This window comes from Hypomesus nipponensis, chromosome 21, assembly GCF_054491055.1.
Source record: "Hypomesus nipponensis isolate SF chromosome 21, ASM5449105v1, whole genome shotgun sequence".
NCBI classification, from domain to species: Eukaryota; Metazoa; Chordata; class Actinopteri; order Osmeriformes; family Osmeridae; genus Hypomesus; species Hypomesus nipponensis.
In genome coordinates, this window is record NC_140381.1 from 13,090,524 (window position 1) to 13,117,063 (window position 26,540).

At 40.2% G+C, this 26,540-nt stretch overlaps 1 protein-coding gene and 1 long non-coding RNA gene across 6 annotated transcripts; one reads left to right on the forward strand and one right to left on the reverse strand.

Moving 5' to 3' along the window:
- Positions 1-2,727: 2,727 nt before the first annotated feature.
- LOC146238062 (uncharacterized) lies at positions 2,728-12,563 on the reverse strand. 5 transcript variants are annotated; one of them, XR_014740617.1, is made up of 6 exons: positions 12,255-12,563; positions 10,764-11,293; positions 10,587-10,655; positions 10,259-10,327; positions 3,895-4,477; positions 2,728-3,279 (listed from the first exon to the last, which is right to left on the reverse strand). It is a non-coding gene; the product is annotated as an uncharacterized LOC146238062 (long non-coding RNA). The 5 variants fall into 5 exon arrangements; XR_014740616.1 differs by having other exon boundaries at positions 11,415-12,563; XR_014740614.1 differs by having other exon boundaries at positions 10,764-10,826; positions 11,142-12,563.
- A 2,538-nt stretch (positions 12,564-15,101) lies between these two features.
- On the forward strand, positions 15,102-24,337 carry LOC146238063 (uncharacterized). Its single transcript, XM_084685980.1, has 5 exons — positions 15,102-15,157; positions 15,975-16,019; positions 16,163-16,286; positions 16,376-16,551; positions 16,628-24,337. The coding sequence occupies exons 1-5, from the start codon at positions 15,146-15,148 to the stop codon at positions 21,875-21,877; spliced, it is 5,607 nt and encodes a 1,868-aa protein (XP_084542106.1). The 5' UTR covers positions 15,102-15,145; the 3' UTR covers positions 21,878-24,337.
- The last annotated feature ends 2,203 nt before the right edge of the window (positions 24,338-26,540 follow it).

The window sequence follows — 26,540 nt, forward strand, 5'->3', positions numbered from 1 at the left end:
GCCTACGCACATTTTGAAAACAGTTGGAATTGGCGACGCAGATGACCGTACGGTAGTCAGACTGCAGAAATTGAATGTGGGAAAAATATTACTCGTAATATTTATATATTTTGTTTTCCTCACACACGATTTTTCCATTCAATTTCATGATTGTCATGAAGATTACATCCAGCAGTGTTATTTGCGGTTGTACTGAGTGATTCTTGTTCCATAAACACCTTGTACAATCCAACTCAATTTTTTTATTTTTTTATTCAGCGCTTCCTCACCATCAGATTGTCCACTACGGGAGTTCAGGAGGGGGAGATTCCCCAACTGCATGGAATAGGCTACAGGATAACATCACATATCCTACATTTAGATAACTGCAGAATACAGTGTATAACTAAATATATTTATTTAATACTGTGCTAATATCCTCATATGTCAAAAACTGGAAATACAGTCGTTAAGCTCCCGCAATCGCTACACTCTACGTCCTCGTTATCAGTCCAGACTTTAATAGATTACTGTTCATAACAAAACGCTTTTGTTTTCAAATTGTATCTCGACTCGCAGTATCACTGGCACAGTGGCACAATCAGCATTTGTTAGCAGAATGCTCGCGGGTTATGGGCACAACGACTCACCCTGTAAGAAATCAAAAGGACATAAGTACTCGTTCATTCAACTTTTGACCTATAATCCATGTTGAACATGCAAAAACTACAATCAAATCGGAGATTTCTCAACGACAATCAGGCGAAAGAGACAAATGTAGCCGTTTAGCTCCATAGACTCCCATTCAACATGCACTTGCTCGCGATCACCCCCAGTGGAACTCTTATGGAACTGCAGCAAAATGCGACACAATGGGGCTTAATAGGTAGTGGCAAGGCTCTCCTTAAACAGGCTCTGGCTTGACCCACCCAGTAATGTCACGTTGCCTTAAAAATCACTGGATCGCTATACCACGAACTGGTAGAATGGAGGCTTTACAGCCACCGAGGCACATATCGTGGCACAAGCCATGGGCGTAGATTTAGGGGGGACGCTAGGTACTTGTCCCCACCAACATTTAAAAACGACAAAATTGTCCCCACCAATATTTTAGCGAATTGTGCTGCTATTTGGATCGATTCCAACGGGCAAGACGCAACAGTACAAGAAACGCGGTAGTTTGATGAAAACCAGAAGGGGGAGGGTTATCTGACAAGCGACACGCACGGGAAGAAGCACATGCTTCTTTGTTTGCTTGCACTGGCTGACAAGCTAGCGGGTGTGTCCGCGACAACGGTACAGCTAACTTACCAGGGCTGTCTGCCAACAATACATACATAAAAGGCCAGAATAACACATTTTAATATTCCCTTTGCCCTTCAGCATGTACATGTTTTCTCCTTTTTGTGCTTTGTAGATCAGATATGCCTCCACCCAAGAAGAAGAAAGGGGACATATGAAGCTTTTTCAAAAAGCAGAGTCTAAGTCAGGCTAAGTAACTAGCGACACTAGCAGTGGTAGTGACCAGGCTTTCAAATGCAGATTCTACTGTGGAAAAAGTATTAACTGGTATCTATATCTTGATTGATATTATATCTTACCCAGAATATTATTACAGCTAAACCTAGCTTCTGTAGCTAATCTTTCAACCACGGTTAGGAGTCTAGGACGAATTCACAGTTGATGGACTGTCACTGCATTGCTAGACAGGTGCTGGGAAAACCAGTTGGCAATGTGAATAAGTTAACACTGTTGGTTATTCAAATATAATGAATCATTATTTGATTATTAATGTCCAAATAACACTGTATACAATATGGTAGGAGGGTTAAACTTGCTAGCCATAGGATAGGCTACAAAATGAATGAACCATTTTGTATGTAGGAAAGACAGCATCAAAACACTCCAGATGTAGAGCAGGCTGAGGAAGCAGCATCAGGGCTTCAGGTGAGGTTCTAATTAGTAAAATTGATAATTTATTTGGAGTGATCAGCATTGATGTTGGTTTTAGGATGCTCAACCAATCATATTTTTTCAAGCATGGATTATTTATAGGAAACTTAGAAACCCAGCAAAGTTGTAGGGCAAGATGAGGGAGAAGCAGCTGGACCTTCAGGGCTTAAGGTGAGGTCTTTATTTATGAACTATGAATTATTAAGCATCAAGCAAGGAAGTTTTAGGATGTTTAGAAAATTATGACCGTAAGTTAATTTACTTGGTCATGAATTAGGGGGTCGGGGAAATCATGCATGTTTAAAGGTGGGTTCCACAAAACCATGTCCCCTTCATATTGCAATTGCTCTAAAATATAAAATGATGCGTTGAATGCATACTATGATACGTGTGCATTTGATTCATTTGTCCATTATTTATTTACATATAGGAAACTCAGACATCTTGTGAAGATGTCATAGAGCAGGTTGAGGGAGCGGCAGATGGACCAGGGCTTCAGGTGAGGTCTTAGTGATTCTGTGATGAGATACTACTATTGATTAGTAGCAAATTATTAAAATATAAATATAGTCAACTTGTTGTATTATGTTTAAGTGAAGTGAATTACTACTTAGTATAATAGGATATCAGTGTGGATAAAAACCAGGGTAAGTTTTTGTCTGCTCTTCAGGAGACAGTCAGTGAGAGCAACTGTGATCCTCAAGAAAGTCAGTGTAGGGTCCTGGACATGGGAAGTTTGCCATACCAGCCAGATCCAAAATTCATAAAAGTACAGAAACTTCGAAACAAGACAGGTTTCAGTTTTCAGGGAAAGTGGTTTAGTCAATATCCATGTGTGCATTATAGTCCTACATTGCAGAAAGTTCTGTGTTTTGAGTGTGTCAAAGCACACACCATCAAAAAGACCACTCTAGAGAAAAGAAATGACCCTGCCTTTTGCTCTAATGGGTTTAACAATTGGAAACATGCGGTAGAATGCTTTAATCGCCACAAAATAAGCAAAGCCCACCATCATGCCATTACTGTCAATGCACTGGAGCAAACTCCAGTACACACAACGTTTGTACGTTTGTACAGTTTGCCTCCCCAGGAGACCTGGTAGGATCTTCCCGACAGGTAGGATGAGATCCACTGGAGTGCAGTGCCAGTGGTGCCCATCTCAGAAAGTCTGTAGAACAGGATCTGGTGGTTAACCGTATCAAACGCTGCAGAAAGGTCCAGTAGAATGATGACGAATGACCTCGAAGCCGCTCTGGCAGACTGGAAGGCAGTGGTGACTGAAAGTAGGGCAGTGTCTGTGGAGTGGCCGGTCTTGAAGCCGGATTGGTTGGGGTAAAGCAGGTTGTTCTGAGAGAGAAAGTTAGACAGTTGGTTAGATACAGCATGTTCAATTGTTTTAGAGAAGAAGGGTAACAGTGATACCGGTCTGTAGTTCTGGAGGACGGCAGGGTTAAGGGAGGGTTTTTTGAGTAGAGGGCCTGTTTGAAGGCCTGTTTGAAGGCAGAGGGGAAGGTGCCAGAGGTAAGAGAGGAGTTTAGGACATGGAGCAGAAAAGTTATGATTGAGGGGGAGATGGTTTGAAAGAGAGGGGAGGGGATGGGATCAAGGGGACAGGAAGTGGGGCGATGAGAGAGAATGAGGTCAGAGAGCTCTGCCTCGGACAGGGGAGAGAAAGAGTTTAGACATTTAGTTGGGTCAGTCATGGAGGGTGAGGGGGTAGGAAGGGTGGGTTTAGGCAACTGACTGCTAATGTCAGCAACTTTTTTCTCAAAGAAGAAGTCGTCTGCTGTCAGGGTGGAGGGAGGGGTGGGGGAGGTGGGTTAAGAAGGGTGGAGATGGTAGAGAAAAGTTTGTGGGGGTTTGAAGCAGAGTTAATTTTGTTAAGAAAGTAGAGGGTTTTAGCACCAGTTATGTGAGAAGGGAAGGATTTAAGGAGGGAGTGATACTTTTCAAGGTCCAGACCGTCTTTGGACTTGCGCCATCTCCTCTCAGCTGCTCGAAGGGTGGACTGTTCTTCACGAATAACATGCGTAAACCACGGGCAGGAGGGAGAAGATCGCGCAGGCCTGGTTGACAGGGGACAGAGAGAGTCAAGTGATGCAGTTAAAGTGGTTAACACGATGTCAGTGGCAGTGTTAGTGGGGTGGGTCGAGAACTCGTCAATGGGAGGGAGGGAGGATGTTATAATAGAGGAGAAATGGGAGGGGGATAGGGAGCGGATGTTGCGCTGGAAAGTTACGAGGGGAGGGGAGGTAGGAGAGGTTGGAGGGAGAGAGACAGAGAATTGAATAAAGTAGTGATCAGAAATGTGCAGTGGGGTTACAGAGGTTAGCTCAGTGATACAGTTACGTGTCAGGATGAGGTCTAGCTGTTTTCCTGCCTTGTGGGTCGCCGGTGTGCTCATTAGAGTCAGGTCGAAGGAGGTCAGGAGAGACAAGAAGTCGACAGCCTGCGTTTCTTGGAGGTCGATGTTGAAGTCCCCAAGGACTATCAGGGAGGACGCTGAGGAGCATGTCCAGCTCCTCCACAAAGTTGGCTAGCGGTCCTGGTGGGAAACAAAGAACAATTAAGCATGCTTTGATAGAATCAGTTAGCATCACATAATGGTGTTCAAATGATGTGGCAGTAACAGAGAGCAAGGGCGTAGGTTTGGTCTCAGACTTGATGGGGACATCCACCCATCAACCCCCCCCCCCCTCCCGGGAGCGCAAATCGAGATGCCATTTTGTATACTATCCCTAAAGATCTATCATAACTGTATAATCTAAAAAATGCACTCCAAAAAAACAGACTGTGATGATGAGACTGTAATGCTGAACAACAAAATGTTTTATTATCATAAATTATAATGTACATTAGTTTTTACACTAACAAAAACTACTGTCACAAGAAAGTGCTTTCAGAACTTCTGGAGCAAAACAATCAAAATAAATAAATAAAATAACCCTTTTCTATATTTTCTTATAAACACTATTTGCCCTCCAGTACCTCAAATAATACACTCACACTCATGTTAATACCTGGGATTGTGCAATGCTGAACAACCACTTATTAACAAACAATTTACTATGTATGTTAGTAGCCTTGTGGAGCAAAATAATAAACCAAAAAACATCTTTGGCACCCAAAAAACTCCATTATGGCTACTTCACATTTTCCTGCATTTTCTTGATTCCTTATTTTTATCTAAACTTTCCAAACAGATGCCTACGTCTGTCATTTACAGATACAAACTGTTGGCCTACAGTGAGTCCATATTAGTGTCTATATTAGCTATATTAGCCTACTATCAAAATGATAAGTAGGCTACAAATACATAATGAGCATTCAGGATTAAATGTTTATTTTCCCTGCAACGCATCCGGGAGAGAATAGGAATATTCGACTTCATGCAGCGACGGCGGCGACGACAGATGGCTGCAGCCGGCTGACTTGAAGCTGAGAATGCCATTGTCTGCTTCAAGTCAGCCGGGCTGCAGGCGACGCCGGCGCTGCGTGAAGTCGAACGTACTTAATGATGCACCACGTGACTACTCTGCTGTGAGATGGTGCTTTAAGTTTAACTTCCATTATAATATTAATGTATTATGTTTCGTTCCATTGGTGAAATTATAGAAATACAATACAGAAATCAGATTTTTGATGTCATTTTTATTTAAGGATTCAAAAAAAAAAAAAAATATGCAACGTGCATAATAGGCCTCCTGTAATTTCAGCTCCCTATGGAAATAAAATGCAGTCATTTTCAATCCTCAATAATACAATACATTCCTCTTCTTTTTTCCCCCTGATCTGGGCAACATACAGAGTGCAATAAAACAGCAGCCTTTTGAAAAGGTAAAGTATATCAAATTAAAATAATACAGTTTAAGTTTGATTTCTGTGCATTAAGCTCTTTAGTTTTCTGCAAATGTGCAAGGGTAAAATGCAGCGGCACCCTCTTCTCTTTTGACACGCACAATGCAGCCATCCTCGGACCTGATCAACAAAACACAATAATATCCCAATATGTCATTCCAAATATACTGAAAAAAATCAGAATCACTTTATAAAAACAGCCACTTTGTTACTAAATATGTGCCTATGACAGGATTGTGTTCTTACCCGTTTAATGTGACTTCTGTTTTCGGAGATCACTGGACAGCTTCTCAACATCAGGCATGTAAGATGTAACTTTAATCTTCACGCAGGACTGCAAGCTCTCATCTGTGAGGTGGGTGCGGTATTTGGATTTTATGTGGTTCATGTTTGAGAATATCAGCTTGCACAGGTATGTTGATCCAAAGATGGATAATACTGCAAATGCATATTTCTTCATGTTCCTATAACTGTCAGGAAGAGCATTCCATGTTTCAAGTTTCTCGGGTGTTGGGATACTTCCGATTTCGCTCCATTTGTGACTTTGGGCAAGCTGGGCTTTCTGGCGAGTGACGTCTTCAAGCTCGGCTGTCAGAATTTTAACCCCTTTTGAATTTGGACATCTGTAAATCTTTGTCAGCTATATCAGCCATTTCCATTTCAAGGTCAGCTTGATTTACTCCTGGGAATGTGTTCAACAAGGACGGGTCAACCTCCAGGGGGTGTGACAGGGAAAGAGTGTCATTTTTTCCTTTCGGAACTTGCAAAATCTGCTCCCAAATGCAGTTTGCATATCAACGATCACACCTTGTAAATAATCACCGTTGAGTGTGTGATCGTGATAGGCTTCTCTCAGTGATGGGAAGTGAGAGAGCGTGCCTTGCTGTACATCTCTGGCGAATACAGTCAGCTTGCGCTCGAATGACAAAACAGCTTCCAGCATTTGCAGTGCAATGTTTCCCGCCCTTGGAGACTTTTATTCAGTATGTTTAGGTGACTTGTCATATCCACCATAAAGTGCAGTTTTTCCAGCCACTCGGTATCTTCCAGTTGAGGGTAGTTCAGGTTTTTGCTTTTCAGGAATGTTTTCACATGTTCTAAACAAGCTACAAAGCGACACAAAACCTCACCCCTGGACAGCCATCGGACTTTGTAGTGTAGCAGGAGATCGGCATATTTGCTGTCAACTTCATCTAACAATTCACGGAACTGACAGTGGTTTAATGCTTTTGCAATGATCTTGTTCACCATCTTGATGACGAGGTTCCTCACCTCCATTCACACCGGTGGGAATGTTTGTGCACACAAACATGTTTGTGCTTCTTGGTGCAAGATGCAGTGAAATGCAAGCAGATTTCGATCCAACGCTTTCTGTAGTAAAGTCACAAACCCCTTTTGTGATCCTTTCATACTGGGTGTCCCATCTGTAGCCACTGAAATCAAGTGGTTGGTGTTTATTCCATTGTCATTTAAACACTCTAGCACAGCCTCACATATGTCCTCCCCGCGTGTTTGGCCTTTCAGTGGTATTAATTCGATAATTTCTTCTTGTGGCCCATTAGAGGCCACATACCTGCATGACAGCACTGCCTGTTCAATATCGACCACATCACACGACTCATCACAGGCAATTGAGTAAGCTGGAGCTGAATTAATGTCGTTGATTTGCTGATTGGTTTTGTTGCCTGCCATTTTAATGGCCCTGTCCTTCACGGTCTTTGCGGAGAGAGCCATGTCTTAAATTTTCTGTATGATCTCGGTTATGTTTTTGAAGTCTGAAAATAGGTGCTCATATTCATATTTTTATGAATGAATCATTCATGTAGTCACTATCTGTGAACGGTTTTCCACACTTTATTATCTCCCAGGTTGCAACAAAACTAGCAGCAGTAGTGGAGTTTGGAGATGCAATCCACTTCTTAAATCTGTTTTTGTGCTCCTCTAATTTCTCCAGAAGTAACGCAATCGCACTTTTTCCCTCGTCACCCCCTACTGGGTACTCGGCTGCAAATGTAGCATGCCTTCCCTGGAAATGTCATTCCACGTTACTCTTTTTGTTGTTAGACAATTTCTCGTTACAGAGCAAACATACGGGCAATCCTTCCGCATTGGCAATAAAGGCAAATGATTCAGTCCAAGAACTGTAGAATCCTCTGTTCTCCTCAGTTATTTTTCTCTTTTTGCCTTTGGGATCCATGGCCATACCCGCCATTTTTTAAATAATGAATTCTAAATCTCCACCAGAGTGAGTTATTTTTCCAATTCGGGACCAGCTTTTAAAATGCAAGGTAAAGAGCGGCACTCAGTGGACAACTAGCAGGAGGTAGCATTGCTATGACATTTATGCTAGGTTGCTAGGTAACGGAAGCTAACTAAAGGTAGCTAGCTTCCGTTACCTAGCAACCTAGCATAACACTCGTAGCAATGCAAATTCCTGCTACTTGTTAGCATGCTCATTGTAAAATTTGAAAATTTACCCCATGTTTCCATATGATAAAGTTTCCATAGTCAATAAGATACATAGGTACTTTATTAACCCCGAAGGACAATTATTGTGTCCAGACAGATAGCTGGAAAGCCCACGCAGTCCAGAAAATCTTTAATCAATAAGTTGGATATTGTAGCTACAGTACAGCAGTAGCTAGCTAGCTAGCGATCTCAGTCACTACGAGTTTGATACACCGTTACAATATTACCGTTATTCGCTAACACTATCAACAGCAACGACACCGGGAACGTCTCATTTTTCAGTTCACAAAATCATAATCATGAAACGTGTTATAATCATAATAATCTTAACACATGTTTGTGGTTAAATGACATGGAAAATCCTGTTGGCTTCGATGGCTTGTTAAGGTTTACTATCGCCAGCCAAGATCGACGTTATGCACCCGGAAGTAAGATATTTGTTATTGTGACATCAGGCTGAAATGTCCTATAGCGTTTGTCATATAGTTTTTGTCTATTGGGAAATGGTAGGTTAAGCACAGTCTTACCCTTCTGGAAGTGATCTAGGAGACCATTGGCTCTAGTGCCAGTTTCAGAACCAACTGAGGCCGTTTCCTCCAAACTACACAACACAGCCTCATACTGGCTAAGAACTGTATCAACAGCTTGACCACGCACTGTCCACCTAGTCGGACATAGAGGTTTAACTGTTTTGGCAGGCCCCTCAGATGTTAGATGGCTAGCCAATACCCCTTTGAATTTCCCTGATTGGTTGTTCAGAGTTCCAAGGTCATGGACCCACTGCAATGTGTCACGTAATAAGGCAGAGGCATTGCAAGCACTCTGTGTTATAAGATTAACACAATGTGCACCACAATGCACATACAAAGCCAATGGCTGTTCTCTCTTCAACACTGCCTGTGCCCCAAGGAACTTCCCTGACATATTGGCTCCTCCATCGTATGTCTGACCTCGCAAGCCGGAGATTGGAATATTCAATCTCAGGAGCACATCAATAGCTATTTTAGCCATCTGCACACCAGTTGTCCCTAGCACCTCATACAATCCCACAAAGACTTCCTGCAGCACAAGGTCATGATCCACATATCTGAGACATATGGAAACCTGCTATTTCCCCTGAATATCCAGAATACCATCCATAATTATTGAAAACTGGAGCACAGACTTGATTGTTGAGGCAATTTCCCTCACAATTGTGTTGGCAAATAAAGCTAAGTACTCATTTTGGCAGTATGGACTTATAATCATGGCAACGTTTGAACCACGAGGATAGAATAGGGTCCTTGGTTGCAAGGAATTTCACAAGTTGGTAAAAATGACCCTCATTAACCTCATGTCCGCTAAAGGCAACTCCCTGCCTTGCTAGATATCTCAAAGAGCCCATGATTTGCTCGAGACAGTACCTCGCCTCCTCCTGTGATTTAGCCACTGAACTGGATATTTGTGTGTACTGGAGTTTGCTCCAGTGCATTGACAGTAATGGCATGATGGTGGGCTTTGCTTATTTTGTGGCAATTAAAGCATTCTACCGCATGTTTCCAATTGTTAAACCCATTAGAGCAAAAGGCAGGGTCATTTCTTTTCCTCAGAGTGGTCTTTTTGATGGTGTGTGCTTTGACACACTCAAAACACAGAACTTTCTGCAATGTAGGACTATAATGCACACATGGATATTGATTAAACCACTTTCCCTGAAAACTGAAACCTGTCTTGTTTCGAAGTTTCTGTACTTTTATGAATTTTGGATCTGGCTGGTATGGCAAACTTCCCATGTCCAGGACCCTACACTGACTTTCTTGAGGATCACAGTTGCTCTCACTGACTGTCTCCTGAAGAGCAGACAAAAACTTACCCTGGTTTTTATCCACACTGATATCCTATTATACTAAGTAGTAATTCACTTCACTTAAACATAATAAAACAAGTTGACTATATTTATAATTAATAATTTGCTACTAATCAATAGTAGTATCTCATCACAGAATCACTAAGACCTCACCTGAAGCCCTGGTCCATCTGCCGCTCCCTCAACCTGCTCTATGACATCTTCACAAGATGTCTGAGTTTCCTATATGTAAATAAATAATGGACAAATGAATCAAATGCACACGTATCATAGTATGCATTCAACGCATCATTTTATATTTTAGAGCAATTGCAATATGAAGGGGACATGGTTTTGTGGAACCCACCTTTAAACATGCATGATTTCCCCGACCCCCTAATTCATGACCAAGTAAATTAACTTACGGTCATAATTTTCTAAACATCCTAAAACTTCCTTGCTTGATGCTTAATAATTCATAGTTCATAAATAAAGACCTCACCTTAAGCCCTGAAGGTCCAGCTGCTTCTCCCTCATCTTGCCCTACAACTTTGCTGGGTTTCTAAGTTTCCTATAAATAATCCATGCTTGAAAAAATATGATTGGTTGAGCATCCTAAAACCAACATCAATGCTGATCACTCCAAATAAATTATCAATTTTACTAATTAGAACCTCACCTGAAGCCCTGATGCTGCTTCCTCAGCCTGCTCTACATCTGGAGTGTTTTGATGCTGTCTTTCCTACATACAAAATGGTTCATTCATTTTGTAGCCTATCCTATGGCTAGCAAGTTTAACCCTCCTACCATATTGTATACAGTGTTATTTGGACATTAATAATCAAATAATGATTCATTATATTTGAATAACCAACAGTATTAACTTATTCACATTGCCAACTGGTTTTCCCAGCACCTGTCTAGCAATGCAGTGACAGTCCATCAACTGTGAATTCGTCCTAGACTCCTAACCGTGGTTGAAAGATTAGCTACAGAAGCTAGGTTTAGCTGTAACAATATTCTGGGTAAGATATAATATCAATCAAGATATAGATACCAGTTAATACTTTTTCCACAGTAGAATCTGCATTTGAAAGCCTGGTCACTACCACTGCTAGTGTCGCTAGTTATTTAGCCTGACTTAGACTCTGCTTTTTGAAAAAACTTCATATGTCCCCTTTCTTCTTCTTGGGTGGAGGCATATCTGATCTACAAAGCACAAAAAGGAGAAAACATGTACATGCTGAAGGGCAAAGGGAATATTAAAATGTGTTATTCTGGCCTTTTATGTATGTATTGTTGGCAGACAGCCCTGGTAAGTTAGCTGTACCGTTGTCGCCGACACACCCGCTAGCTTGTCAGCCAGTGCAAGCAAACAAAGAAGCATGTGCTTCTTCCCGTGCGTGTCGCTTGTCAGATAACCCTCCCCCTTCTGGTTTTCATCAAACTACCGCGTTTCTTGTACTGTTGCGTCTTGCCCGTTGGAATCGATCCAAATAGCAGTACAATTCGCTAAAATATTGGTGGGGACAATTTTGTCGTTTTTAAATGTTGGTGGGGACAAGTACCTAGCGTCCCCCCCTAAATCTACGCCCATGGCTTGTGCCACGATATGTGCCTCGGTGGCTGTAAAGCCTCCATTCTACCAGTTCGTGGTATAGCGATGCAGTGATTTTTAAGGCAACGTGACATTACTGGGTGGGTCAAGCCAGAGCCTGTTTAAGGAGAGCCTTGCCACTACCTATTAAGCCCCATTGTGTCGAATTTTGCTGCAGTTCCATAAGAGTTCCACTGGGGGTAATCGCGAGCAAGTGCATGTTGAATGGGAGTCTATGGAGCTAAACGGCTACATTTGTCTCTTTCGCCTGATTGTCGTTGAGAAATCTCCGATTTGATTGTAGTTTTTGCATGTTCAACATGGATTATAGGTCAAAAGTTGAATGAACGAGTACTTATGTCCTTTTGATTTCTTACAGGGCGAGTCGTTGTGCCCATAACCCGCGAGCATTCTGCTAACAAATGCTAATTGGTTAGTGAAGGTGATATGACCAGAGCTCCTACTTGATGGCATCCAAAGCGGAATCAGAATGTCAGAGCATTAGCAACATTAGCAACAACATTAGCAAGCCAAAACTCTTTCTAGCATGTGTATTGACAGGGAGAGCCTAACCTGTCAGCTGTGTTGTCGATGCCTTGAGAGAGAAAAGACCAGGGGTCTCATTTATAAAACTGTGCGTAGGATTCTTACTAAAAGTGAACATACGCCCAAAAGCCTAAAATGGCATACGCACTCAAAAATTCTGATTTATAAAACCGTGCGTACGCACACCTGTACGCAATGTTCCCTTTATAAATCACAGATTACCCTCAAATGTGCGTACGTGAATCAGCATTGTAACCCGCCCTAAACACGCTCATTTTTAACCATATATAGTCAATGCAAAGCACCTCATGAATGCTAATCTAGTATCTCATCATGACCCTGGCATACGATTGTTCTTTACGGTGAATCATAGAGCATGACAACTTCTCATTACTCATACACTGTTAGGCTATTGGTGGAGCCCAAAAACTCAGAAAATGTGGTGGCCGGTAGATCACCAATTTAAAAAAAACTGTGCGAGTGGCGTCAACTGTGCCAGTGATACTGCGAGTCGAGATATCATTTGAAAACAAAAGCGTTTTGTTATGAACAGTAATCTATTAAAGTCTGGACTGATAACGAGGACGTAGAGTGTAGCGATTGCGGGAGCTTAACGACTGTATTTCCAGTTTTTGACATATGAGGATATTAGCACAGTATTAAATAAATATATTTAGTTATACACTGTGTTCTGCAGTTATCTAAATGTAGGATATGTGATGTTATCCTGTAGCCTATTCCATGCAGTCGGGGAATCTCCCCCTCCTGAACTCCCGTAGTGGACAATCTGATGGTGAGGAAGCGCTGAATAAAAAAAAATTGAGTTGGATTGTACAAGGTGTTTATGGAACAAGAATCACTCAGTACAAGCGCAAATAACACTGCTGGATGTAATCTTCATGATAATCATGAAATTGAATGGAAAAAACGTGTGTGAGGAAAACAAAATATATAAATATTACGAGTAATATTCTTCCCACATTCAATTTCTGCAGTCTGACTACCGTACGGTCATCTGCGTCGCCAATTCCAATTGTTTTCAAAATGTGCGTAGGCCTACGGGAGGGTCAGAGTTTGCGTGGAGGACCGCACATTCTCCCGTCAAGTTTGTTTTTTATAAATCACAACCTTTGCGTGGAAAGTGGCGTATGCACATTTTAAGCCCCGTTTTGTGCGTACGCAAGCTTTATAAATGAGACCCCAGGTGAGGTCGTTGCTGATGTTCACCTTGAAGCAGCTGACCTTCTCCACTTCAGATCCATTGATGAGTAGGGGTGCATGCTCCTCACAATTATAGAAGCTAGGTTTAGCTAGCTTATACAGATTTTTAACATCGACGCACCAAGAGAGCTTAGACGCCAGCTTCTCTGTGAGCGGTCGCGTTGCCAGAAGAGAGAAAGAAACATAACATCTGTACAGTGAAAATAGACCAGGCCTCAGCCCATATGGTACCCGCTCTACACAGTGACGGCACAACTATCCTTATGAATGACTATTTTCCATTAATATCGCTTTTGTACCAAACGTTAACATTTAGTCATTTAGCAGACGCTCTTATCCAGAGCAACTTACAGTAAGTACAGGGACATTCCCCCAAGGCAAGTAGGGTGCCTTGCCCAAGGACATAACATCATTTGGCTCAGCCAGGAATCCAACTGGCGACCTACAGATTACCAGCCCGATCCCCCACTGCTCAGCCACCTGACTCCCAAGCTCTCGCACTCCCTCACCGTGTCAGCCAAAAAATACTTAAAACACACATTTTTATAGGTAAATAGACCCTGGGAGTCATTGTTTCATCATCAACGCTGGTGGGTACTAGAAGGTGAGAGAAAAAGGATAGTACCTTTGCCAACAACATTGCTCATTTCAGTTACTGGACCCAACTAGAAGCACACAATAAAATCAATTTAATCCCCATTGTCTTTTGTTTGTCTGACCAGTATGAGTATGTGCATGTGTGATATGTGATGACTATATTAGTCCACTAGTTTTAAGCCCTTATGCAGCATAATCTGTGAGTTTTTGAATTGTAAATTTCCAGTGGGCACAAATTGATAGGTCTTTTGAGAGTAGCTGCACATTTTGAGTTTTGAAAAAGAAATGACGATTAATTATGCTTCATACAGTAAAATGTTGGAGTCTGTCAGAGTTTTGATTTCTGTATTTTTGTTGATGCATTGTCTTCTGTTGGTCAATATCAGGCAATTTAATGGTTAATTTTATGTAGATATTTTAATTCAAAATATTGTATTTCTATATTTTCTGTATTCTTTAAGTTTCACATCGCTTCCATTAGTCAGCTCCTGTCTTGGGTCCTTGATGGGAAAGTGTTTACTTATATCTTGGTGAACATGCATTGCATACAATATTATTCATGCTCACTGAAAAGAGTGGTTGCTTTACCTTTAAAGGTAAGGTTATATAATTATCCTAAGCAGACAGTGTATTGTAGTGCTTTTCCCATATTGTACTTGTACACTGCTAAATACAGTGATATTCAAAAAATAATAAGTCATATAAGTGATAATTGTAACTAGTCTAGCATTTAAATAATACTTACACTGCACCTATGCTGTTTATTTTGGGGGCGTTTTCTTCCTGGTATGATGGATTGGATTGATAAGGAGATTCATTTGTTTATGTTTTTCTCTCTGAGTTCCTATCTAAAGAGTAATGGTTTCGGTTGCTTCACCCTTTGAAGGATAAGAGTGCTGTGTCCCTCCCTACACTGGGTTATGGGTGTGTGTGGGAAAGCAGAGGTTAAGATTCCAAAGTTGGAACCAGTTTGTCTTCTTTGGCCGAGTTAACTCACAGAACCACCTTCAATACAGTCTTAAGAACTGTAAGCAAATGGCATGGACAAGTGTTGCACTCCTCTCTTACTGTCAGAAAACCTGATGTAAAAGAAAAATTCCATGGACCTGGAGGTAGGAGTCAAATGTATTGTCACCTAAATGTTATGTATACTGTATGTATATACTGTGCACTTAATACAGTGTCAGGGTTGTGGTAATGATGTCAATACATGTCATGTGGTTTCAGCCTCTGTCAAGTAATGTAATTCATGTGTGTAAAATTGTTAGCCAGTAACAAAAGTCAGTGTTTATTCTAACCTTAAACTCAAGCAAAGCAAACAGCATTATTATGGACACAAAACGTGCTTGTGTAGGAAGGGATTCATGAGGAACAAGAAATTACCTTCAATTTGCAGTCGAGCTAAATGTCTTGATAAGATCACATTTATATGTACTTCAACCCACAAATATGATTTTCAATGACATTCAATCTGTCAATCTCAGCCAGACTTGGCTACATCACTTATTGCCTGAATTTTAACTTCACATAGTTTAAAATGTGAGTTTTATTTCAGGACTTTGCTGTCTTTTTCAGCTGTACTAGCTGGAGTTTTGGCATGCTGCAAAAGTTTGCCATGCACTCCTTCTCATAATTCATCATGTGACCATTTTGTGGTTGTTGAAAAACCATTCTGTAACTGAATCACAATCCACTAGGTGTGCCATGGAAAGGTTTCTATTGAAATAGTGTTGGGTGTGGTCACATTGAGTTGTTTACATATCAAAATAAACACCGTCAACAACTACAGTTGAAATGCTCTGGAAAAACCTGTTTCTAGTCCTCCTATGTCCAATTCCATGAATACCTACAACTGCAGTTACTCATGTATCATATCTGCCTGACATTAATAAGAAATACACATTTTCAATGAAGTTGATTTTCCGACAGGTTTCTCATCATTCAGCATTGCAAAAGATACCAAGATCATGGTATGTGTTAACTTTTTTTCAAGAACATAAATATCACCTATTGTCTACAAGTCCTGTACCAAAACTGTAGTTTTAAAGATCATTAATTTCTAAATATTCAACATGTGGAAAGTGATCTTTCTTGATAAAACATTTTGGGATATGTAGTTTCAGTCAGGACATCGTAGAGGGCGGAGCCTCTGTGAAGAATTGACACTTGAGGAAACAGAAAAGGGGGTATTGGTTGTCTCAGGAATCAATGACTCCTCAGCCAACCAGAGGCTACAAAAAGGTATTGTTGTCACAGGTTTTAAGAACTACATCAGCTTTAAATGATATGGGCTTGATATTACAACGACTGAACCTTTTTTTTTTTTACAGGGGATGAAATTGTGGGTGCCACAATCCACTTTGACGAACTTTCAAAAGCTGATGTGCTAAAATTGTTGAAGCTCATTGAACCTTTTGATCAAAAGGTTGAATTATTATCAAAGAACACTAAAAGGCCCAGTAAGAGCTTGGGGGCCTTGGACAGATGTGTCAAAGCCCCAGAGGAGGTTAGTCCAATGTCACAATAAATGTAAAATTAACATTGTGTTTGAAGATGTACTTAATTATGTCTTGTTCTTACAGATGCTGAAGGATTCATACAATAGACTCTACCATGACAAGATTAAGAAGTTTATAAAGGATAACACGTCTGTAGGTGCTGCGGAAGGCTCTATTAACACAGAGTTTAAGCCTAGACTCAAAGATGACATTGAATCTTCCATACAGGGCATGGACACAAATACGACAAGAGTAGATGCTCCTAACTTCATACACTCTACAGTCATTTTAAATGATCCCAGAGGAGAGAATTCATTGCACATTGAGAGACCAGATATAGATATCAAAACATATGTAAATCCACCAAACATTGACACTCAATCAACTGATTTGAAGATGCCAGGCCTTGAGCAAACTCACATTAGCAATGGTCTAGATGTTTCTTTTCCAAAAGCTGACCTTGAAGTGCCTGTCTTAGACCTTACTGCTCAAAAAGACAAAATTCAAGACAAAGGTTGTAATCCAGAGGAGAGTAATATCACTTTCCCTGCTTTAGATATTTATTCTCCAAAACTTGATACTGAAGGAACAGACAAGAAATTAAAGATTCCCAACTTCAAGATGCAAGACTTTGGGCTCTCCGGACCCAACATAAAAAGGCCAGGTTGTAAAGTTATGACATCAGATTTGAGTCTCCCATGTGTCATGGCACAAGGGGATGACCTCTCAAAATCTAAACTAGACCTCAATGCACCATATGTTAGCATGCAAATCCCCAAAAGTAACGTAACAGTCCAGTCCTACAAGAAAAATCCTGACTTAAACGTGGATGATCCGTCTGGTTATTTAAAGGTAGCAAAAGTTAGACTATCTGCCAGAGAGACAAAAGGTATAGACAATTATACCATTTTTAAAACTCCAGACATTGATATCAAATCTCCTCTGATTGATATTCATGACCCAAGATTGTTGAATGCAGATTTACCATCGGTAGACGCAATATGTCTCCAGACTCCAGATATTACTTCAGGAATATTTGGAATAGAATCGAATAAGAAACCACAAATAGACCTTATATCTCCAGATGTACTACATGATGGCCCTTTTGAACTTGACTTATCTGGCACATTGCAAAAAAGATCTGATCTGGACATTGATGTCAATACCTTAACCCATAAAGTTCCTCAGGTAAAAGGTGGGATTTATCTTTCAAATACAAGTTTAACCAAAGTTGACACCAAAGTCTCTAAGTTGGATATGAATACTCCAGATGTTGACCTTAATTACCCTTCTGGAAATTGTATAAAAATGCCAAACATTAAGGTGCCTAAATCTGGCTTGTCAAACCCCCAAGGTCTGGAACACAATAATGTTGGAAACCTAGCAGAACCTACCATAACGTTTTTATCTCCAAAAGAAAAGAAAAAAAAGTCAAGTCCAAACTTCGACACAGCTACGGTTGACCTTACATGTCCTACCATTGATGATGGCCCATCTGGAAAATTCAAGATGCTGGACAGTTTTAAAATGTCAGATATTAGCCTATTTGGTACAAAGGTTACTGGTCCTGATTCTGAGTTTATTCCAGATTTTGATCTGTCAGCCCCCCAGCAAAAAAGAGAAATTAATCCCTTGGATTTGAATGCGTCTGATTACCTAAAAGGGACCGAGATAGACCTTACTGCTTCAGATTTAAATATCAATATGCCTTCTGTCAGTTTCCCAACCTTTAATAAACCTGACAGGAGACTAAGTGATTCTGGTATCAAAGCTAATACTCCAAGTAAATTCAGAATGCCTAAACTATTTGGTACACTGTCCAAAAAAACACCAGAGTTAAGTCTCAAAGCTCCAACTATGAAAAGTCGGATTGATGTACCAGACTTGCCAAAAGCCAACCTCAAAGAACTTGATTTAGGTACAAACACTTCAAACATAGACACCGATCCTCTCAAGGGTACATCGAATATTCTCAAACTGAGAATGCCCAATTTTGAGCTCCCAGGGCTCGATGTTGGACCAAACTTGATGAAGGGACCACATATTGACACTTATATTGGCATAGAGAGTTCAGATGCAGATACTAAAACACCCAGAGTCAACCTTAAAGGTCTCAAAATGGGCCCGCAACTGCCAGATGTTGATTTGGGAAGTCCATTAAGCAAACTCCAGAAGCCTGATTTAAAAATCGATATAGGTGTAAAAACACCAGATTTCAGCCTCAAAGGACCTTATCTGAAAGGTGGTATTGATGTTTCTGACTTGGATTTACCAAACGTAGATGTGAAAGGACCTCAATTAGATCGTAACACTCCAAATGTGGACATAGGTTCACCTCAGACAACATTTAATACACCAAAACTGAAAATGCCCAAATTTGGGATCTCAGGTCTTAAAAGACCAAATGTGGACATTGATGGAGATCTAAATGCACCTGCCCTTAACTTTCCTGATCTTAACCTCTCAGATCCAAAGCTCAAAGGCAAAATAAACCCCCCAGATCTGAAACTGGCAACAGCTAATCTGAAAGGCCCCAACCTGGATGGCAATTCCCCAAATATGAACTTAAAAATTCCCTCTGGTAAACTCAATGTACCAACCTTGAAGAAGCCTAGAGCTGAGCTCAGTGCTTTAGATTTTGATGTTGATCCCCCCTCTGGAAAGCTGAAAATGCCTTTATTTGGTTTCTCAGGAAAACAGCCAAAAATACCAAATATGGACATAGATACAGGTCTGAAAACACCCAATTTAAGTCTCAAAGCCCCTCATATGAAAGGTGGTATTGATGTCTCTGACTTGGATTTACCAAACATAGATGTGAAAGCACCTCAATTAGATCTTAATACTCCAAATGTAGACATTGGTTCACCTCAGACAAAATTCAAAATACCCAAACTGAAAATGCCCAAATTTGGGATCTCGGGTCTTAAAGGGCCACGTGGGGACATAGATGGAGATCTAAATGCACCTGCCTTTAACATTCCTGATCTTAACCTCTCAGATCCAAAGCTCAAAGGCAGAATAAACCCCCCAGATCTGAAACTGGCAACAGCTAATCTGAAAGGCCCCAAACTGGATGTCAATGCCCCAAATATGAACTTAAAAATGCCCTCTGGTAAACTTAATGTACCAACCTTGAAGAAGCCTAAAGCGGAGCTCAGTGCTTTAGATTTTGATGTTGATCCCCCATCTGGAAAGCTGAAAATGCCTTCATTTGGTTTCTCAGGAAAACAGCCAAAAATACCAAATATGGACATAGACACAGGTCTGAAAACACCCAATTTAAGTCTCAAAGCCCCTCATATGAAAGGTGGTATTGATGTCTCTGACTTGGATTTACCAAACATAGATGTGAAAGCACCTCAATTAGATCTTAATACTCCAAATGTAGACATTGGTTCACCTCAGACAAAATTCAAAATACCCAAACTGAAAATGCCCAAATTTGGGATCTCGGGTCTTAAAGGGCCACGTGGGGACATTGATGGAGATCTAAATGCACCTGCCTTTAACATTCCTGATCTTAACCTCTCAGATCCAAAGCTCAAAGGCAGAATAAACCCCCCAGATCTGAAACTGGCAACAGCTAATCTGAAAGGCCCCAAACTGGATGTCAATGCCCCAAATATGAACTTAAAAATGCCCTCTGGTAAACTTAATGTACCAACCTTGAAGAAGCCTAAAGCGGAGCTCAGTGCTTTAGATTTTGATGTTGATCCCCCATCTGGAAAGCTGAAAATGCCTTCATTTGGTTTCTCAGGAAAACAGCCAAAAATACCAAATATGGACATAGACACAGGTCTGAAAACACCCAATTTAAGTCTCAAAGCCCCTCATATGAAAGGTGGTATTGATGTCTCTGACTTGGATTTACCAAACATAGATGTGAAAGCACCTCAATTAGATCTTAATACTCCAAATGTAGACATTGGTTCACCTCAGACAAAATTCAAAATACCCAAACTGAAAATGCCCAAATTTGGGATCTCGGGTCTTAAAGGGCCACCTGTGGACATAGATGGAGATCTAAATGCACCTGCCTTTAACATTCCTGATCTTAACCTCTCAGATCCAAAGCTCAAAGGCAGAATAAACCCCCCAGATCTGAAACTGGCAACAGCTAATCTGAAAGGCCCCAAACTGGATGTCAATGCCCCAAATATGAACTTAAAAATGCCCTCTGGTAAACTTAATGTACCAACCTTGAAGAAGCCTAAAGCGGAGCTCAGTGCTTTAGATTTTGATGTTGATCCCCCATCTGGAAAGCAGAAAATGCCTTCATTTGGTTTCTCAGGAAAACAGCCAGAAAGACCAAATATGGACATAGATACAGGTCTGAAAACACCCAATTTAAGTCTCAAAGCCCCTCATATGAAAGGTGGTATTGATGTTTCTGACTTGGATTTACCAAACATAGATGTGAAAGCACCTCAATTAGATCTTAATACTCCAAATGTAGACATTGGTTCACCTCAGACAAAATTCAAAATACCCAAACTGAAAATGCCCAAATTTGGGATCTCGGGTCTTAAAGGGCCACGTGTGGACATAGATGGAGATCTAAATGCACCTGCCTTTAACATTCCTGATATTTACCTCTCAGATCCAAAGCTCAAAGGCAGAATAGACCACCCAGATCTGAAACTGCCAAAAGCTAATCTGAATGGCCCCAAACTAGATGTCAATACCCCAAATATGAACTTTGGAGGTCTGGACCTCACAAGGGCTGGATCAGATATTGACTTTGGCACAGTAATGACCAGATGTTCACCAGACATGAATATTTCTCTACTGAAAGCTAAACTAGATATTAAAGACATTAAGGACAACTTAGCTAGAACAAGTCCCCCAAGGAACAGTACCTCTTTTGTGGACAATGGTGTGGATCTAAGACTTGCAAATCTCAACGCTGCTTCAAACCCTAAAATGTATGCTCCAAAGAGTTCTGAAAATGAGCTAGTGAATTTGGGCAACAATGTTGACTCTCAGGGCCATGAATCTCACAAGGAAGCGCCAGTTAATGAAATTGATCAGACTAAAATGAGAAGATCAAAAATGCAAAGTCCCCAAAAATCTGAATATAAAAAATCTATGTTAAATTTAACAAATGAGAACAAGAGTCCAGCAGATTTTGAAGGATATTACGTCACAGTTTTCCCTAAGCAACTAAAAGCAAATGTTAGAGGACAGACTGGTGTAGCAGGTAGTAAAGCATCAAACCAAAGGTCACACACACACGGAGGGCTTGATTTTAGTGCGTCAAGTCTAGACCTTGAAGTTCCTGAACAGAAGGACTTGAAAGGATCAACATTCTGGTTTTCAAAGCTTATTTAAGGTAAGCATTCAATTTGAGGTTAAATGAGGTAAAAAGACGTTTACATGTAAAATAACAAAATTATCTAGGCAGAACCTGCTTTTCTTTGTTTTTTTATGTTTGTTGTGAATATGTAGACTATTTGAAATTGTGGTGGCTGTTGGTGCAAAACACTTGAAAGTCACATGGAAGTCCTTGGAAAAAAGCAGAATTATATCAGTTAGATTTATATACTTGTTTTATTTTAGGATTTAGAAAAACAAATAGATTATGCATAAACTGACATTCTGAAGGACAAGACTGTGACAGGAATACTAACATTGGCATACTTGCACTTTACCGTGAAATTAATTTGTAATAAAAATATGACCATGAACTTGACCCTATTTTCTGAAATTCTGGACTACGTTTTAAAAAACATAGTTTATTATTTTTTTTAAACCACTGATTTTCACAAAACATTTACCGATTTGAGGCTACCAATGCCTGTAAACTGGCGCCTGCTTAATGGTATTATGATTTGATCTGGTGGGAGTGGTCCGTTTTGTTACCAGTAACCCCTCACTAGGTAATAGATACTTTCTGTAGCCATGATTCAACAAAAAAAAGTTAATGCAGTATGGATTACAAAACCTTAGTTATCTGGGAAGGTTAGCTAACATAAAGCCCAAAATATACTTCACGCTAAGTACGTATGCTTAAGGATATTTCCGCTAATGCTCAAATACGTTACCCATTCTCTCACCCATTCTCTTTTTCACTCATTGACTGACTCACACACACACAGACACACACACCCTTTGCTACTCCCAAGAGCAAAAGGAAGATATATCAGAGTCATATATCTCGGTCATAGCTTATGCCACTTCTAACTTCAGATGTGCAATGTCAAAATCAAACAATTTGTATTTTATTTTTCTCATACCTTTATGACCATGAAAAAGGAAAACACCTTGTATAGAAAGAAAATGAATAACCACTAGTTTTTTGTTTTTAATACCCATTTATGAAAGCAAAATCACAAAGCAACTGGTCCGGACCACATCAATACAACCCAAAGGACCACTGAACAACTGGACTGAATCACAGTGATTATTTGACCACTGGTTTGTATTGATGTAGAATGGTTTTGCAGTTTTTTACACAACTTTGAAAAGGTTATAAAGATTAGCGTGGCTTTAATGCTATGTTCAGAGATTTTATTTTTATATTTTCTGAAGAAGTAAAGGGTGTGGAAGTAGGCCATGCATGATATAAAATAATCTAGTGTCATTTACAATTCGTTTTTATACAATTTTGAAAAGGTTATAAAGATTAGCGTGGATTTAATGCTATTTTCAGAGATTAGCGATGTATTTGCATTTAAGGTGTGGAAGTAGGCCAGGCATTATTAGAATAATCTGGTGACAGTTTGACGATTTATATCCATATAAATATTATGAAACACAATTTTTCTAAATTGTACAAAAAAGTTCTGGGGCGATTTTAGGATCAGACCTTTAGGAGTGCTCAGCCCCCAATGAGAATGTGACATGAATACAGTGCCTTGCAAAAGTGCTAAACCACTTTGCTAATATAAATCCCTAATTTCACTGGATAACAATTAATACATTTATGTATCATTATGCAAAATATTGAAGGAATGAAAAAACTAAGGATGTCCCTTCATGAACTACCAGCATTAAATGATATTAAACAATATATATATATATATTTATTATGATTATTTTTAGGGGTGCTGAGATGACATTTTGGGGTGCTTGAGCACCCCTAAAAAGGGTCTAAAATCCCACTGGTTTAGTTTGAATCTGGTCCCTAATGCAACGCTGCAAAGTAGCGTCTTCCAAATGTCGAATATGAAACTAACTCCACCTCGCTGACATCAGCAACGTTCAAGGGTCTAATTAGATAAAGTCATACTGGCATGTTCTTCATTTTTTGTCAGGACAGCAAGGCGGGGTTTAACTCTGTATAACTTCATACAACTGTACACTTGGCAGAAATCTCCCCTCATTATGCCTGCGCCTTGTCCATAAAGATGCATAAAAAAATACAAGGTGTTGCCAGAGCCCGTCTACGGAGAGCCTGTCCACTCCCTATTACGCCCCATTGTACCAAACATGGTTGCAATTCCAACGGAGTTCCACTGGGGTTAGGAATTCATTGGGATCGTTGGCTTGAGGCAATGAGTGCAAAATGAATGGGAGTCTATGAAGCTAGGCGACTAAATTTGTCTCGCCTGATTGTCATTGAAAAATCTCAGATTTTATAGTAGTTTTTGCAAGTTCAACATAGATAATAGGTCGAAAGTTGAATGAACGAGTACTTATGTCCTTTTGATTTCTTACAGGGTGAGTGGTGTCAGTGTTATATAGTAACAAAGTTTTTTAGATATCTGTACTTTACTACTTATATTTCTGTTAACTTTTGCTATTACTTTGTTACATTTTTCAAATAAAACTGATACTTTTACTCTTATACATTTCCCCTGAAACCTTCGTTATTTGTTACAAAATCAAATCATCTTTAGAAAAAATAATAATAATGAGAGTGATGAGACTAACGTCGGGGACTGTGGTAGAACACAGACTGCAAGCAGGTTTGGCGAATCAGTGGTTTTAGCACACGTTAATGCGTTATTGACCATTTGCAAAAGCCCTGCCCCCTTAGTTACTATTGCTACGTCTTTTGAACTCGTTCAGTGATTCTTTTTGGAGTAATATCTGCGCGATATCCTCCAGATCAAGGCAAAATGGACTGCAATATGCAGTGGAAGGATATATCCAAAACATTAAGACCAACAACGAAGGGGACACAACAATAATCAAAGCAAAAGCATACAGGTCTCAATCAAAAAATGAGAAACACCATGACCTCTTCATTAAATGCCACCAGCAAAACCTTGTAGACTAGTCATGTTTTTTCACCGCTGGGTAACATACAAAGATTATTATTATTCTTTATTCCATCTCTGGCGAGGTATCTAGCTAGCTAGCTAGCTAGGATGGTGACAGAGCAAGTGTGGAGCAAGATAGCTGCTAGTAATGTTATTGTTCAAAGGATGTGTGTGCATGTTGCTGAAAGTATTTCACAGTCACTGTACTGATAACTTGCTTGTAAAACTGATTATCCTGATGTAATGCTATGGCTTTGCATCAGATTGCCAGGTTATTGCTCTCAGATGTGACTTATGTATACCTTCTTTTGAAGATGAACAAAAAAAATTCAGTTTCAAGTAATGACTGGGTTGTTACTTTCGGTGCTGCTTTAGTATTGCCTATTGAGTTCAAATTGTGTTCAAATAAGGCCCAGTATAAAGGTATTTGGAATAAACTTCATAATTCTCAAAATTCGGCCCCTTTGCTTTTTTATTAACAGCATTTACTTGTACTTTTACTTTCAAGTACATTTAATATCAGAAAATTACTTTTGATACTTAAGTGCAGTAAAGATCAGATACTTTAAGACTTTTACTCATGTAATATTCCAAAAGGTTACTTTTACTCAAGTCATTTTCCAGTAAGGTATCTTTACTTTTACTCAAGTATGGATTTTGGGTACTTTATACACACTTTATCTGGTCATTGCCCATAACACGCTAGCATGTTGCTAATGAATGCTAATTGTATGACGTCAGTGACATTTTAAAAGGCTTTTGGCTTTGCAGCCAAGTGAACTTGTCCAGTTGTCAAACACATGTTGGGCATGTCAACTTCGGTCAGTGAATGCAGTGCTTCACAACTTCCCTTCCCATTGAATCCCTCACTGCCATCAACACATCCCTCGCAGTGGGGGTGAAGGCAAAACTCTGCCAATTCTCAACAGCCTATATGCTGTTTCTCCTCTCTGTACAGCATGCTTACATTGCTATCTGCAAAAAGAGAACATTGACCTTTGCCAAGCAGTGGCATACAAAAACGCAGTCACTGATTCTCTTAAAGCGAAGCGCAGTGATGCCAATACTGCTGATATGTATGGCAGGACTAGGGCTCTATGTGAGGCAAATTATATTACAATCCATGACACATCTACGCATACGCAGAAGACAAGCATATGGAGGACTTTGTGGTTGAGTCGTCTAGTGGGGCATGCAGTGAGGTTAGTGCCAGTTCAGATTCAGTGGACCTCAAACAAAAACTTTTATATCCTGATCTCGACAGAATGGTGGCAGAACTGGGAAAAAGATTCTCAGACGTTAGTGAAGATTGCTAAATGGGGATCAAGCGTGCAGTCCAGCATTAGACAAATTATTGTCTGAGCCACATCTTTCCACACTTGCACTTCACTACCATATAGAGCTGAGCTCTGAGGAGGTGGCTGTGGCGAAAAACTACATAAAGCGCAAGAGTGAAAGAGTGGAGGACATGTCATGTCTATTGAAGCTGCGTGATGCAGACATGTTCCCTTTGAGCGTTCCTTTAGTGCAGTGCGCCGTGTCCACAGGTGGCTGCAAAGTACCATGGAACACATGAGGCTTAATCACCTGGCAGTGATGTCTATTGAAAAAGAGGTACTAGAGAAGGTGAAAACTGCACTGATCCTCCATAGGGTTTTGACATTGAGATACTACTTAAGTGTTCTTCTTAAGTGTGTGTTTGCTTGTGTTCGTGTGTTTGTGGGGGTGACTGTTGTCGACCACATTTGAACAAGCACTGTTTTGTTGTTCACAACCACAAAAAAAGG